Source organism: Cnephaeus nilssonii (assembly GCF_951640355.1).
Source record: "Cnephaeus nilssonii genome assembly, chromosome: 5".
In the NCBI taxonomy this organism is placed as follows: domain Eukaryota; kingdom Metazoa; phylum Chordata; class Mammalia; order Chiroptera; family Vespertilionidae; genus Cnephaeus; species Cnephaeus nilssonii.
The window spans coordinates 77,813,014-77,829,682 of record NC_137076.1 but is presented as its reverse complement, the minus strand read 5'-3'; the positions used below and the strand labels follow the sequence as shown (position 1 = coordinate 77,829,682).

Sequence of the window (16,669 nt, the reverse complement as noted above, 5' to 3'; positions counted from 1 at the left end):
GCTGGGTCTAAACAATGGCCACACCGCCACTCCATGCTTTGCAGGGTTTGGATCTGGATCCCAGCTGGAATGAAGGTGGCACCCATGAAGACAGGGCTGAGTTTGCAGAGCCCAGCCTGGGTCTGCTCACCTGCCCTTAAGTGTAGGGTGGGGACCTTTCCGGCCCCAGGTCTGCAAGCCTGCCTCTGTTCTCCACCGAGCCGCTTGCCTGGAAGCAGACTAAGAATGAGGAGAGGGTCTGGATGACGTTCTTTTCTTCTGATGGGGATTCATCCTGCCCTTTGTGAGGCAAATGGGGGCTCATACTTCAACCCAGTGTGAGCCTGCACTCCCCGGAGGGGGACAGGAGCTTGGCCAGACGTCTGTGCTTTGGTCGCTGCCCCATGCCTTCCAGCGGAGCCTGGGTGTCTGCTGGCCTCTGTGTACTGGTTCGTTCCAGCTTTAATCTGCGTCCTGTGAGCACCTGGAGACATTCAGAACGGGGCCCTGTGTTGTAACATTGTTCCTGCTTGGCTTCTTCACAGCCTGTCTCCTGAACTTTAGAATTCGGGGAAAATGATAGCTGTAGGGTTTGCTTCTTCGTCCCTTCTTAACTTATTGGGATTTTGGTCCCTGAAGTCTCTAATTTCTGTCCTTTCAGATGCTAAAGGTCACGAAATCCTTTGCCAGGATTCTCGATACCCAGAATTAGGGTAACATCAGGGATCCAGGGAATGCCGGCTCCCTTCTCTACACCGTGGTCCCTCCCTCGGGATTTCTTCCCTCAAGCTTTATCTCAGCACTCCATGACACCTTCAGCAGCCTGCACCCCCTACCCATCCATCCGCCCATCCATCCGTCCATCCAGATCTCCTCTTGTTCTCAGAAAGAGTATTCCTTGGCCCCGATCGCTCTTTCCTACCAGATGAGCTGGATAGTTACAGATGGGCTCCACCAGAAAGGACTCTTCCCTGGAGAAGGCATCCATGTGTCTATGGGGGAAGGTGAAGTCAGTCTGCCAAAGGCAAGCAAAATAACCACAACCACAGACCCAAACCTTGGGCTAACACAGAATTGAGAGCCTGCTATTCCCGGACCTTCTGGTGTCCCAGGCAGACTCTCCCCGAGAGCATAGCTATTCCTGAGCATCAGTCTCTTGGCGTGAGTTTAGTGGGAAATGTCATCTTCTGGCAACCTGCGAGAGCAAATGTTACGGGTTAGCAGAGGCATCTGTGACGGGCTTTGAGGTGGGGCACAGCGGTGAGCCACCACGGTTTAGGAGTCCAGGCTCCGTCATACACTCTACCTGTGATCGCAGCACCTTTGGGGGGTTATCAAAGTGGGGTGAGGATTTCTGTTGTGGCTGGAGGGGAGTTTTCTTGGGCATGGCTTAGTTGGTGGCACCCCACGGTAAGGACACAGCGCTAAGGAGGGGAAAGCCCAGGGCCGCACTGACCCCCCTTTGCTTTTCTGCAGCCTGCACGGACAAGGAGTTGAGGAACCTCGCTTCCCGGCTGAAAGACTGGTTCGGAGCCCTTCATGAGGATGCCAACAGGGTCATCAAGCCCACCAGCTCCGACGCGGCCCAAGGCAGTAAGACCATGTCACTCTGGCTAATTTATTTCATTTCAAACACCACGTTTCCTCAGTTAGCAGACATTGTTGACTTAGCAATAATAGCATTTTGGGGGTGAACAAAGATACTCTACATTAAATATTTACGCTGACTTAAAATATGTCCCAATTTCAGAAATATTAAAATATAGTGGAGGGGAAAATGCCTTAGGATCTAGACAATACAATAGTCATACGTATTTTGGATCCATAGTTGGGAATCTGCATTTACAGAGTAACTTAAGTGTGGTTGCAAAATTATCATATGTTTAGTATACACATTTGGGGAGATAGATTAAATATATATAAAAATGCAAAAAAATCTATAAAGCCATTATTTTAACAACTGTTAGGCATGTTATGGTATATATATTTTCCTTATCATATAGGAAAACATGTATGTGTATTTATATCACACTTTGCAGCCTGTTATATGACCTTTTATCATTTAGCAATATACTGTGGCTACCTTTCTATGTTGTTGAGTAGGATTCTGCTTGTAATAGCTACAGAGAATCCCGTTTTATGGATATAACATAATTGATGTCGACCTGAAGTTGTTCTAATGTTCAGCTCTTTTAAACAACATCGTAGCAAACACCTTTGATCATCTGTCTCAGTGGACACGAGACTGCATTTCGTTCCCACAGACACTCCCAGGCAGGGGCCCCTCACCCCATCACCCAACTGCAGGGCCTCCTCACAGACAAGGGAACACTCAGAACCGGTCCTCACATTTGTACTTGCACAGAGTCTCTCAATGATGCCTTCTCCACAGGGGGTAGGCTTCTCCACACGTGGCCATCAGCACAGAGGGGTTAGTCAGTAATACAGTTAGTCCAGGACAAGGAGCTTTGTAACTGTTGGGATCCAGTTAACCAGCATCCTTCAGCCAAAAGGAGAATGGTCCCCTTAATTCTTGGTTATTCTTTGCTGTTCAGAGCCATAGACACTGGTAGGGGACATTGGTGTGGGGGACACTTCTTCCACTAATTTGGATCTTCTGTGGTAAAGGAAAGAGAGTGTTTGCTTCCTGGAATCTACGTGTCCACAGAGTTTGTGTCTGGCGAAGGGGAAGTAGGTGTGTTTTTATTCCCGCTGGGGGCTTCCTTGGGAGTGTGGACCGGTGAGCCACAGGTGGTCTGGAGCAGCTTTCCCCGGGGATCCTCCCAGAGCACGTTGCTGTGCGGAGAGCTGCTCCTTGTCACCGCCGTTTCGGGATCCTTCTGCAGACACCGGGAGCCCGGCAAGAGCTGCCCTGGCGGGAAGCTAATCGAGTCCTGAAGGGGCTTCTGGTTTGGTGGCCCAAAGTAGCTGCAGTGAGGGGAGCAGAGGGGAGTGTGGCATGGAGGCCGAGACCGAAGCCAGGGAGCCCCAGACGTCCCACGTGCTTGGGCCCAGTTAGGAGGGCTGCTCTGTCCCCCCACCACACCCCTAGATATCAGATGCAGGCACTTCTTTTCCAGAACCTTCCGACTAGGTGGGAAGTGGGCTTGCCCCTTCTGGGCACTTCTTCTCGTTGGGCAGTCAGCAGTAAACTCCTCTTTCCCAGGTGCTAAATTTTAATATCCTATGAAATTGATACATAAAGTATTCTAGACAGCAAGTGTGGAGCCACTTAGTGTTGGGGTAAATTATCCTCCTGACTTGGTAGCCCCTGGGGTAATCATTAGTCAAATGAGAGGCCACACTGTGTCCCCCAGTCTCTGTCCTTGAAAAAGATGTTCTCAGATGTGTTCTAAGATAGCAAGAGGACTACATATAAAAACAGAAAGGTTTTTGTGTTTTTAGCGGTAAACTTTGCAGGAGCTAGAAAACTTCTCTCAACAAATAGTTGTATTGAGCATTCACTGTGCGCCTGTCCCAGCTCAGGCTGCGGAGGGGAACGGCAGCCGGGGCCTCTGGGAGCAATGGGGGGAGCACTGGTTCTAGCAGAGTGCAGCGGGGGGGAGGGGGGTGGAGGGGTGCGTGTCCTGTACCCATTTACTGGCTTCCGGAAGTGGAGACCCTTTGGTAAAAACAGTGCTTTAAAAAAGGAGGGCATATTTTGCTGACTAAGCAGGGTTCCTGGTGAGGTACATAGAAGCCCAGTGACCAGGATGTGGGTCGGATTATCAACCTCATCAGGACCCTTTGCTAATGCCACTGTGTTCCTCCACCTGCCTTGCACTGCCCATCCCCAAACAGGGCACCTCACCAACTGGATGTCCTCAGGACGAAGGGTCATGCATCCTGCCGGGCGGAGGCAGCCCGGGGAGAGGATGGATTGAGAATGTAGACTCGGGGCAGGGCTGCCTGGGTTCAAATCCCAGCTCCACAATATTTTTCCATCTGTCAGTGGAGCGGATAAAGAATCATTTCATAGGTCCGTTACAAGGGTTCCTTAAGTAAGACAAAAGTGAACCTTTGTCATCAGTTTTCTGGGAAGATAAAACCCTTCCTAGAAATCCAGGTTATAGTATCACGTGAAATCATGACTGCTTTTGGCTCTGAAAGAAAGTTAGATTTGGGGCACGCCCTCTCTGGGGCTTGGCTATGGTAGACTCAGTATCCCAAATGGTAAGCAAAGTGTTTTTATTTGGGTGCATACAGTTTCCATTGTGGCAACAAGTATTTATTTAAGAAAACAACTCCTCCTACACCAGGGAAATAAGAAATTATTGTCTGAGTCAGTTTGGGTTCCAGCTCATGGACCTCTTGGGGGGCGAGCAGAAGAGAAGCACGGGAACCGAGGCGGCACCCGGTGCGTTCCCGTGCACCTGAGGCCGCTTGGGAAGGTCAGCAGTGCAGGACTGTGCCGCGTGGTCGCTCTCACTGCCGTCCTTTTACAATAGTCTCCCTCAATGTCGAAGCGGAGTCTGCAGTACAATTATTAGTTCTCTTACTCACCTGTGTGTCCTCTTCTCTCAGGCATACCCCGGGTTAAGCAAGTCTTGTAAATGAAAACCCATACTTACATTACAGATAAATGAGCATTGGAGATTTGTGCCCCTTAAACATATTTTCCTTAGATGCTAACTTCTGGTTTTGTGCATTTTAAATTGTTTCACTTAAGCCCCCACCCCCTCCACCATATTCTAGCAAAGTGCCACTGAGACCGTCCCCTAGGGGGGGAACAGCCTCAGGAAGCGGGGGTTGCGGCCGGGGGGGGGGGGGGGGAGGGGGGAGGGGAAGGGGGGGAGGGGGGGAACAGGCGCTGGGCCTCCTCCCGGGGCAGGAGCATCCGGGCAGTGGCAGCTGACGCGCCTTCCCTCGGCAGGGTTTGACACCAGCATCCTGCCCATCTGCAAGGACTCCCTGGGCTGGATGTTCAACAAGTTGGACATGAACTATGACCTCCTGCTTGACCACTCAGAGATCAATGCCATCTACCTGGACAAGTACGAGCCCTGTATCAAGCCTCTCTTCAACTCTTGTGACTCCTTCAAGGATGGCAAGCTCTCCAACAACGAGTGGTGCTACTGCTTCCAGAAGCCGGGAGGTAAGGCCGGAGGGAGGCTGGTCGAGCCCAGGGCAGCCACGCGGGCAGGACCACACACTGGGGAGGCAGAGATTAGCAGGAAGGAGGACTTGGCTAGAGAATAAAGCCTCCAGCCCATTAAAGGCTCTTTTCTCTTATTTTCTTTCTATTTTTATCATGTATTTTAGAAAACCCTAGAGCATAATCAAGGAGTTGGTTATTTCAAATTTTCCTTTTGGGAAAAATCTCTTAATTATATTGTGCCTCAGCCTTTTCCTCTGTAAAATGGGCGTGGAAACCTTTGCATCATAATTCTCAAGATCGCTGTGGGAAATTCCCACTGTCACATGAATTTCTATGTTCCCCTTAGAAAAAAACCACGTGTCAGCTTATGGGATAGTAGGATTTATACTGAGTATCTTAGACAAGGATATTGTGGTTATAAATAAACTCTGTCCGACTGAAGAAATAAAGAAGGCAAGCTTTGAGGAATACGTGGACAGAACACAGGGGCATCTTATGTCACACGTCAGGAGAGTGAGCCTGCACTTGTGCAGACGAGGGACTAGAATGCAGCTCAGGGATCTAGCAGGAGCTGTGAGACTCCCTGAGGGGTCTCAGGTCTGGCTTTATTTCTCTCTGTCTCAGCTTCCTGGGTGAGGGGTGGGGTGGGGACAGAGGGGGCGGGGCGGGGGGAGGGTGCCCAGGCCTGGTGGTCCACAGCTCACAGGACTAGCAGAAACTCGCTTCCAATCCCAAACCCAGAGAAGTCTGGTCCAGCTTAGTTCAGGCCTCCAGGATAACATACCATAGGCATGGCTGTCCGAACCCACCCTGGGAAAGAAAGGGGTATGAACATTAAGGCATTTAAATTGTATATGTGTTGCCCTGGCCAGTGTGGCTCGGTTGGGCGTTGTCCGGAGCACAGAGGGATTGCCGCGTTGATTCCGGGTCACGGCACATGCTGGGGCTGCGGGCTCCATGACTGGTGGGGCCGTGCAGGAGGCAGGTGATAGAAGCTTCACTCTTGCATCAATGTTTCTCTTCCTCTCTCTAAAAATCAATGGAAATATATTTTTTAAATTGTGTATGTTTGCAGTGAATGCACAAACAGTACACATACAGCAGAAAATATAAGTAGGCATCACAGAAGAGCACTCAGTGAGAAGTACATACCTGTGTATGTTTATAGAATTATATGACACATTGCTGAAAAACAGAATTACTTGTCAAAAGGCCATGCACATTTTTAAGTTTGAGCAGCTTCCAATTTGCTCTCCAAAGAGGGCAATTTTTACTCTCATGAAAAAATATACAAGAATACCTCTTGGCCCACGTTCTTCACAAACTATGTGATCATTCTGGACTCCATTTCCCGTGTTATGACTTAGGTTGAACTTCTTTATGTTTGTTTGAGACACTCTTCAGTTTCCCTGAAATGCCTAGTATTTTTCTATTGGGTCCTGTGGTTGTTCGTTTGTTTTTAATAGGAATTATTTCTAAGGATATTAGGACTGTTGTAGTCATACGTATTGCAAATGATTTTTCCCAGCTTCAACTGTATTTTAGCTAGGGAGAAATGTTAGATTTTAAGATAGATTTCTCCATCTTTTATTTTATGGCCTCTTAGCAGCCACAAAGCTTACATTATTAAGCTGAGAAAGTTATTTCCCACTTTAAGATAGTAAAGCCGTTCTCTTGTGTGTTTCCTTCACCACTTAGGGATTCTGTGTGTGTGTGTTTGTTGAAATCTTGTATCACTGTAGATTTTTTGTTGCACAGTCAAGTGGGGTCCCAGCCCCCACCCTCCCTCCCACCCGTGTCAGAAAACATTTATTGACTAACCCATCTTTCTCCTTCCGATTTGAAATGCTTCCTCTATCATAGAGAACTCCTACGTGTATATCCGTCTATTCCGTCCTATTACTTGAACCATACATTCGGTAGTTCTAAACTTCAAGTTACAGTTGTCTTACAGTCCGTTTTAATATCCAATGGGGCCAACCTCCACTGCCATTGGTCTTTTTTCAGAATTTTCCTGGATGTTCTCATATATTTGGAGCTTTAGAATCAGTTTATTCAATAAGAAAGTGCTTACTGGTTTCTTTTTAGAATCAGGCACAATCATATTAATGTAGAGAGAACTGATGGCTGTAGAACTGAATCATTCTGCCCAAGAACAGGATCTGTCTATGGACCAGGGTGGTTACAAGTTCTGTTCTCACAAACATTCTACATCCTTGTGTTTGTTGTTGCCATTGTAAATGAAACCAATTCTTTCTCATTGTATTGCCTCGCCAGTGGTGGTTTCGATATTAATTTGTTCTCGGCCACCTTACTAAATTCTCATTGTGTGTAAGTGGTTTTTCTGGTTGGTTTCCTTGGATGTTTCAGCTGTGCAGTCATACCATCTGCAAACAGTGCTGATTTTCTGTCTTCCTTCACAATTTCCATACCTCATTTCTTTCTCTTCTCTAATCACATCTGCTAGTACTTCCAAATTGATGTTAAATAATAGCCATGTTTTTTACTTCAATAGAAATGCTTGCAGCCGTTCAGCATGAAGCTTAGTGACTGATTTGGGCCTGAGTTCCTACGAAGTCATGCGACCTTAGCCAGGGTTCAGGTTTAGCCTGGTGAGCACAGCCTCAGTGCTTAGGCCTCCCCTGGACCTGGAATGTCAGGGCAGGCTCCCCTCTCAGCAGGACCCACACCTGTGGCTGGGTGAGTTGACAAGGTAATTTGTAGTACTTCTTTTCTGTTTGTTTCTCATTTTGTGTGGTTCTACCATTTTCTTAAATAAGTTACTTTACTTTTTGTTAGGTCCCCACCATCTCTGTCCCTGACCCCGAACCAGTTCTGGGGTTTTCATTTTCCTTCCACATTTCATCATTATGTACTTGAGGCTAAACATTTTTTCCAAAGTTTTTCCTGATCTGTAGACCTTCCATATTGGTGTCTGGTATTTCCATTATGGCTAATTTGTAGATAGTTCTGTAGTTAAGGATCTCAGTGCCTCTTTGGCCCAAGACAATTGTTAGAGCCACTTTTAAGCTTTCATGTATAGGATTATTTGTTCACTGGTTTTGATTTTATTCTCTTTAGTTTTATTACTGAGTTTGAGTTTTAGACATTTTCCCCTAAACAATTCTCATGGGGAATGTATACTTTGAATTAGTCCATGTGAAAGTATTTGTGTGTTTTTTATACAAAAACAAAGATGCTAAGCATAAACTTCCTGGAGTTACAGTTTCTTTTCTGATACCTTTTTAAAACATTCTCCTAGCACTGGGTATAAGTACAGAATAATGGGAACCCATACCAATTGTTTTTCCCTTTTACTGGGGGTAGAACCATTTTGCCTGGAATTCTTCACCTTTAAGGGCACGGATTTCCGAGGACATGTCTCAGTCTCTCAGCCCACACCCCTCTGCTGAGCGGTTCTGTCCCGCTGGATCACCCTCTTCTCGGGAGCACCGGTTGCAGTGGATGCTGCGCATCAACCCTGGAGCTTCAGACAGAGCCTTTGTTCTTTCATTGCTCAGTTGGCCTCTTTCTCTGTCACTTTCATCCTTGACCCTTTGTATCTGCGCATTCAACTCTAGCCTTGCAGCCTCCTTTCTGTGAGAACCCCTGACCACAGAGAGAGGGCTGGGTTTTGACTTTCACCTGCTCAGCAGCAAACCTGTTCTGTGGCGACTCTTCACCTGGAGTTTTGTTCTTTCCTCTGTTCCCTGCAGCAGTGGTTAGCAGGTCTCAGTCCGATTTATTTTTCCTTACCTTTCAATAAGCAGAATTTTTAAAACCACTGGATGGAGCACAATTGGAGGGAAAAGCCTTACAGTATGAGTCCTGTTTCAAAGGACACTATCGGAGATGGTGTGATCTTCCTGCCCTTCTCTCCAGGGCCTTCTTCCCGTGCCCACGGCTGCTGCTCCGTCCTGCTCCCACAGAGAGGAATTTCCATTTGCTAAGCGCCTTACACGGTTGTTGTAAAGATTAAACTAATGAAGATGCAGAGTTCTAGGACACTGTCTGGTACATTCTACGAATTCAGTAAATGTTCATTATTTATCACAGTAAACACCAAATTTAATCATCACAGATGGAATTTGTTTTCCCTTTTCTTTGTTGTTTTCAGTTGGTATCTTAAACCCAGAAGTAAACACAATGTATTTTAGAGCCAGTTTCTCTCGGGAACAAGCAGCAGGCCTGGTGGCTCGGGGAGACCCGCAGGGGACAGATGTGACCAGGTGCTGACAAGGCCCCGCACCTGCACTAGAGGTAGTCAGGTCCCTGGGGATTAGAGCACCTCTGTCCGTGCCCGGAGGACCATGAGGGCCGGCAGGGCCTCCCAGAGGCACAGGACCTGCACAGGTGAGTCCTGGGAAGTCTTAAGAACTAGGGAGGTCACCTTTCTTTGGGCTTGAATGGAAGAAAGTTCTCTAGGGAGTAAAAGAGTGTGATACCCTTTTATATGCCCTGCTTAGCCATGTGCTTCCCTCATCGAGAACTGAGGGTTCTGTGCTTGCTCATAACAGCCTGTGTTTTATAATTGAGGCTCGGAGACTGAGACATGTGCCCAAAGCACTCAGCTGAGAGTTACGCTCGCTGTCTCTCTGGATGGCTTGTGCATCCTCCTAACTGTCCTGCGAGGCCTGTTGTACTCTCCTGGGTAGTAAGCCATGAGGCCCAGTCTACCCCGCTTCCTCTCCACAGCAGAACCCGGTGTAGGCTCAGTGTCTGTCCCCTTCCCTCTGGTGAGCTGGTCTGTGGATTCTGAACACATACCCACTAGGAAGCGCCGGTCCCCAGCTCATTATTTACTTCCCTATAGAAAGCCTGTTAGCAAATCACCTCTTAGACACCTGGTATTTGCTTGAGATGGTAGTGGGAAGAAAATTCCTGTACAAGGAGCCCCCAAGTACTATTTTAAGTACCTCGTGGTGTGAGTTTGTCTTTTTAATTAGTAACACTCTGGCCTGGATTTGTTTTGCTGCGTAGTAACAGCAGGTGCAGTAACCCACTCCCAGGTGTGCCACTGTCTGCATTTCCTGTCAGGAAGGATGCCAGTCGCTAGGGATGATCCCTGACTTCCATACACTCCATTGCAGGTCTCCCTTGCCAGAATGAAGTGAGCAGGATCCAGAAGCTGAGCAAGGGGAAAAGCCTGCTGGGTAAGTACAGCTTCTTGCCACTCATTTCAACAACCAATTAAAGCAACATGTCTCTTGCAGTGATATTGAGCACAGCAATGGTTATTCAGTTAGGGACCCGCGTTTCATGAAGGAAATGCCTCACTTTACCCCATACAGGTCTCCCCCAGGCAGCTGGTACTAGGCCACAGTCAGCTGGGCCCAGCATGAGGGCTGGTGAGTTGGCTGAGAACTAGCAAAGGAGAGGCCAGGCTGGTGGGCAAGCCAGCCGGGGCTGGAGTCTCTCCCCTCACCTTGAGCTCCAGCGAATCTCTGCTTTTTCTTCTTTCAAGCACAGCCGTTGAAGGGAGCTCTCGGGTGTTCCTTCCAGCTCTAAAATGATAGAACTTCCTGTATCCCCAGCTCAAGCTGCCCGTTCAAGGAGGAGATGAGCCATCCTCCCTCGTAGGACTATCAGATAGGACTCACAGACGTGAGCGGACGTGAGCATATTTCTTTCCCATGCTCACGCGATCCCTGGAAAAGAAGTGTAAGGTGTCTGGCCTGGACACCACACATTTCTTCTCCTTCCTTTGTACGAACGATAAGGTGGAAGCAGGTGGGTTGTGTGATTTCCCAGACATGCAGGTCTGGCCGAGGTGGGGGAAGCAGAGCTGGCCTGCGGGAGCACACGCCCCCTCTAGCTCCACGCCAGCCCTGAAAGGTGGGTACAACTCATTGTTCGTTGGAAAAAAGGAGTAAGCATGTGCTTTCCTTTTTTTAAAAAACAACTGACCAGCTGCAGCAATAACTCAGGATTATTCTGATTAAGCATTCAGGGGCAGCGCGTTCCCTAGGCAGCTTGCCATTGCGGAGGTTTATTTACCTGATGGAAATGGGCAGGTTTGTCACAGATTGTCAGGCGAGTTTCCCCCTCCTGACACCTCAGAGTACACACTCCTCCCTTCCCCTTTTGAAAGTTACTTATTTCACTGCTTGCCTCAAACTCTGCACACCCGACACTCCAGAGTTGGGAACTTGACCTGTCTGGCCCTCGGCTCTTCCCCCATGTAAGCACAGGAAGGCCTTTTTCTGACCCGAAGGCCAAGTGGAGAGACCCCCTCCCCCCACATTTCTCCACGTGGGAGGTCACTTGGGTCTGAGTGTTGTGCCCAAGTGACCTCCCACGTGGAGAAATGTGGGGGGAGGGGGTCTCTCCACAGGTACTTACGGAGCGAGTATAGTGCTATTTTTAAAGTAGTTTCCATTGGGTGTGGATATCTCCTTACTGCTTCATTAATTCATAACGCATGAGACATAAGACGTGCTCTGAGATAACATGTTACATCTCCCATTCTCTGAGCTCACATACTTGAAATGCCTTCTTCTCTCCAGACATGAGTCCACCTAGTTTCCAAGTTTACTTCCTATCACATCTCCCCACACATGGCAATGACTCTGGCTGACTCATAGAAATACCGTTTATCTGCTTACAAATTATTTTTCTCATGGTGAAATCTTCTAATATAATACATTGTTCTTTAAATTGAAATGCCCCTGAATACAGACAACAAGCAACAACAAATTCTAATCCATTACAATTACTGCCATTACAATCCATTACAATGACTGCCATTACAATCCATTATAATTACTTAAAAGAGTGGTCATCCTGTCACATTATAGGTGTAGAGCAGCACCTGCTTCCTGCCCACCTGCGGGCTCAGCCCAGTGTTGTTTTGTTGGTTTATTAGGCACCTGTTTTCCAACTGCAGCTCGAAGAGCAGCCACGTTTCTCCAGCTCTCTGCTTGTTCTCCTTTGCAGGTCCTATTTGAGCCTCTGTGCATGAATCTCTCTGCATTTTGTTAACTGAAAGCATCTATTTTTTCTTCCTCCTGCTCCCTGAAGACTTGGGGTGCTGAGAGAGTCCCTAAGTTGGAGTGTGGGCACCGCCTCTCTCACTGCAGCATCAGCAGGCTTGCCTATCACTTAGGGATGGTTTTCTGGGGGCCCCTGCCCATCCGTGATGCTGAGGAGCCTGCTACATGGAGTGTTTACAGTAGTCCCTCCAGTCAGCTGGATCAGGGCTCAAACCCAGGTTCAAGTAGTAAAAATCTCTCCCTCCCTTGCCACACTTCTTTCTGGGGTCTATGCCATCAAGTAAGAGGTAAATTTAAAAAGGTACTTAGTCTTAAAAAATCAGAAATAAAACTAGGGAGTAGGAAACCACAATAGCAAGCGGAAGCCTGTCTTCACAGGTTTGATGCAGACAGTCCACTCACTCAGGAGAAGCCCCCATAGAAGATGAGCACAGTCATCAGACAGGCACCCTAAGAAAAACCAAAACTAAACCAGCCATAAGGATTATCTTCAGTTCAATAAGAATCAGCTTAGCAACTGACTGAAGAAATCATATCTCCAAGTGCTGAGAGGAAACCACTTGCAACCTGGAAAGCCAACTTATCCCACGAGCATGCTCAAGTGTGATGACAGCGATGTGCCCAATCCCAGGCGTACTGAATCTCACTTGGATGATTTGCTCTGCAGAAGATAAATAATCCCAGAGGAATTAACTGTGAGAAAAGACATGCAGCTAAATCTACATAAATATGCTATAACATTTTTTGATAGCAAGCTAAACGTAAGATTTCAGAGTGTTGGTGGCAGTGAGAAAAAGTGGTAAAAATGTTAAATTTCTGATTTGTTCTGGAAGAAAACAAAATATAAATTAACTTTAGATCTTATCTATATTACTAAAAGGGTAAAATGCTAATTAGACCGGGTCAACCGGACATCTTCTGGTCATCCTTCCAGACAAAGCCAGGGTGTCGGGTGCCGAGGCAGAGGCGGTTAGGGGTGATGAGGCCAGCAGGGGAGCAGTTAGGGGTGATCAGGCAGGCAGGAGAGCAGTTAGAAGCCAGAGGTCCCAGATTGGAGAGGGTGCAGGCCGGGCTGAGGGAACCCCCCCTGCATGAATTTCTGTACCGGGCCTCTAGTAAGTAAAAATATGCTTCCCTGGGAAATTTAAGGCTAATAAGATATAGAAGAAAATCATGGAATACATAAAATGTAATCATTTCAACACAAAGCAGAAAAGGGGGAAATAGAAAACACAAAATAGAGTGGTAGAAATAAGAGCAAACCTGTAATAACCATAAATATGAATGGATCTAACTCAGAGACTATTGATTTGCATTTTTGAAAAGAGAGTTACATATAAAACACAGAAACTTGAAATTAAGATAGTAAAGACTCATTGTTATAGCATTGTTAAAATCTGACAGAAACAACCACTTTGTTTGGAATTCCAAAAATAAAGACAGTATCATCTTGCTAAAATGTGCCTTTTATTATGTGACATCATCAATTGGTATACCCCTGACTAAAACAAAATTGCAAGGAGGAATTGTCATATTTATAAATAGAAACTTTAAATACAGCTCTCCCCTTAAAACTTACAGTTCAAGTAGGCAGAGAGAAGAATTGAATAGCATGATCAATTAGCATTCATATACATGTATTCCTTTACATTAGCATAGAAATTAGTCTTTTCAAACACACATGAAATATTTGCCACAGATTATGCCAAAAAAAGAAAATCAATCTCAAAAACCATCACAGACCAAATTCACTTGCCACAACCCAATAAAAGTGGAAGTCAAACATGAGATTGTTAAAACCCCATACATCTGGGTTTTAAAAATAAGTAAATACTCAAAGATGAAATACAGTATAAACTACAAATCATTTAGAACTGACTGGAAAGGAAGGCACCGTGTACCAAAATTGGAAGGAGGCAACCACAGTGAAACTTAAGAGGAACATCCCTAGCTTCAAATGCATTTGTAAAAAACACAACTAACTTTCAAATCAGGAAGCTTTAGGAACACCGCAACAAGCTGAAATGATTACAACTAAAGCAGAAAACAATGGCATGGACCGACTGTTGCCAATATGAAAGGTTCAAATGCTACTGTGAATTTAGAAGTGGGATGTAACCTCAGATATAGGAGAATACTGTAAACTTGCCATTCCCAAACTTCCGTGTGTATCAGAATCACATGGAGGGGTTAATTAAGTCACCATTTCAAACACAGTGGGTCTGGGGTTGGGCCCAAGAATCTCTTTTCTGAGACATTTCCAGGCAATGTTGCAGCTGCTGGTCCTATGTGAACACTTCAAGAGCCACTGCTATCAACCAGTTCATAACAATGATGAAAACCTACTTGAAATAGACCTATGATGACCATATCTGAGACACAAAGAACCAGGAGACTCAACTGGATTAAAAAAACCCATGAAATTAATTTAAATCAGAATGCCACTCATTACCCCAATATGCACCAGGCCCAAAATATTTTTATGGAAGAGGTCATTCTTATTTTATATAAAATGTCTAGAGTATGGAAAAAGACAAAAATGCCCTAATTTTATGAATTCATTAGTTTGATACAGAAATAGCAGAAACAAAATTATATGCCTCTATCACACACTAACAACAAATTATCTGAAAAAGTAATAAAGTTACCCCATTTACAGTAACATAAAAAACAATAAAATACTTAAGAATAAATTTAACCAAGGAGGTGAAAGAGCTCTATACTGAAATCCATGAGATATTATTCAAAGAAAACAAAGGCATGGTAAAATCAAAAGGTATCTTATGATTTGAAAGTTTTGTTAGTTGTGTTTTTTATAAATGCATTTGAAGCTATGAATGTTTCTCTTAAGTTTCACTGTGGTAGCCTCCCTCCAATTTTGGTACACAGTGCCTTCCTTTTCAGTCAGTTCTAACTGTTTTGTCGTTTATACTATATTTCATCTTTAATTAATTAGAAGAATTAATAATACTACCCAAAACCATCTACCTATATATTCAGTGCAGTCCCTATCAAGATTCCAATGGCATTTTTAACAGTTGAAAAGAAATCCTAACATTTGTATGGAACCACAAAAAACCCCCGACAGCCAAAGCAATCCTGAGAAAAAAAGAGCAAAGCAGCAAGCACCACACTTCTGATTTCAAGTTACATTGTAAAGCTATAATAATCAAAACCAGATGGCATACAAACACACCTTAGACCAATGGAACAGAACAGAATCAAGAGCCCAAAAATAAACCCGTGCATGTATGGTCAACAAGGTACCCAACAACACTCCATGGAGAAAAGACAGTCTGTTCAATAAAGGGTGCTGGAAAAATTCGATTTTTACACATGAAAGAATAAAACTAGTCCCCTATCCTATACCACTCACACAAAAAATTAACTCAAACTGATTGAAGACTTAAATGTAAGACCGGATACCATGAAACTCCTAAAGAAAACAAAGCTCCTTGACCTGGGTCTTGGTAATGATTTTTTTGGATATGACACCTAAAGCACAAACATCAAAATAAAAGACAAACATGTGGAACTATATCAAACTAAACAACCTCTGCACAGCAAAGCAAACCATCAACAAAGTGAAAAGAATCTACGAAATGAAAATATTTGCAAACCATACATCTGATAAGGGGTTTCTATCCGAAATATATTAAGAACTCATACAAATTAATAGCAAAAATCACATCATCATCCAATTAAAAAATGGCAAAGGACCTGAATAGTTACTTTTGCACAGAAGATATACAAATGTCCAATAGGTTTATGAAAATGTGCTCAACATCACTAATCATTAGGGAAATGCAAATCAGATCCACTTCATGCCCATTAGGATGGCTATCATAAAAATAACAAATGCTGGGGAAGATATAGAGAAAAGGGAACCCTTGTACACTGTTGGTGGGATTGTAAATTGGTGCAGCCACTATGGAAAACAGTATGGAGGTTCCTCAAAAAGTTAAAAATAGAGCTATCATATGATTTGGCAATTTCACTTTGGGGTATTATTCAAAGAAAACAAAAACACCAACTCATAAGAATATATGCACTCCCATGTTCACTGTAGCATTATTTACAACTAGTGGTCCGGTACACAAAATTCGTGCATTCAGAGGGGTCCCTCAGCCTGGCCTGCAGCCTCTCACAGTCTGGGAGCTCTTGGGGGATGTCCAACTGTTGGCTTAGGCCTGCTCCTGGCACTGCCGCAGAGGCGGAAGAGGCTCCCGTCACTACTGCAGCGCTCGCCAGCCTTGAGCCCGGCTCAGGGCTTCTGGCTGAGCGGTGCTTCCCCTGTGGGAGCACACTGACCATCAGGGACAGCTCCTGCGTTGAGCATCTGCCCCTGGTGGTCAGTGTGTGTCATAGTGGTGTCATAATGACCGGTCCTTCCACCGTTCGGGCGATTTGCATATTAGCCTTTTATTATACAGGATAGCCAAGACAAGGAAACAACCCAAGTGTCCATTGATGGATGAATGGATAAAGAAGTTGTGGAATATATAGCCAATGGAATATTATTCAGCCATAAAAACAAAGGCAATCCTGCCAACTGTGACAACATGGATGGACCTTGTGGGCATTATGCTAAGTGGAACAA

The 16,669-nt window shown here is 45.5% G+C and overlaps 1 protein-coding gene across 1 annotated transcript in view; it reads left to right on the top strand.

Annotated features, from left to right (window-relative positions):
- SPOCK1 (SPARC (osteonectin), cwcv and kazal like domains proteoglycan 1) overlaps positions 1–16,669 on the top strand; it is a 471,580-nt gene that overhangs the window by 450,369 nt on the left and 4,542 nt on the right. The window contains exons 7-9 of the mRNA XM_079772660.1: positions 1,456–1,572; positions 4,853–5,074; positions 10,168–10,230. Of these exons, the coding sequence (XP_079628786.1) occupies positions 1,456–1,572; positions 4,853–5,074; positions 10,168–10,230 (402 nt within the window). The remainder of the gene's footprint in view (positions 1–1,455; positions 1,573–4,852; positions 5,075–10,167; positions 10,231–16,669) is intronic.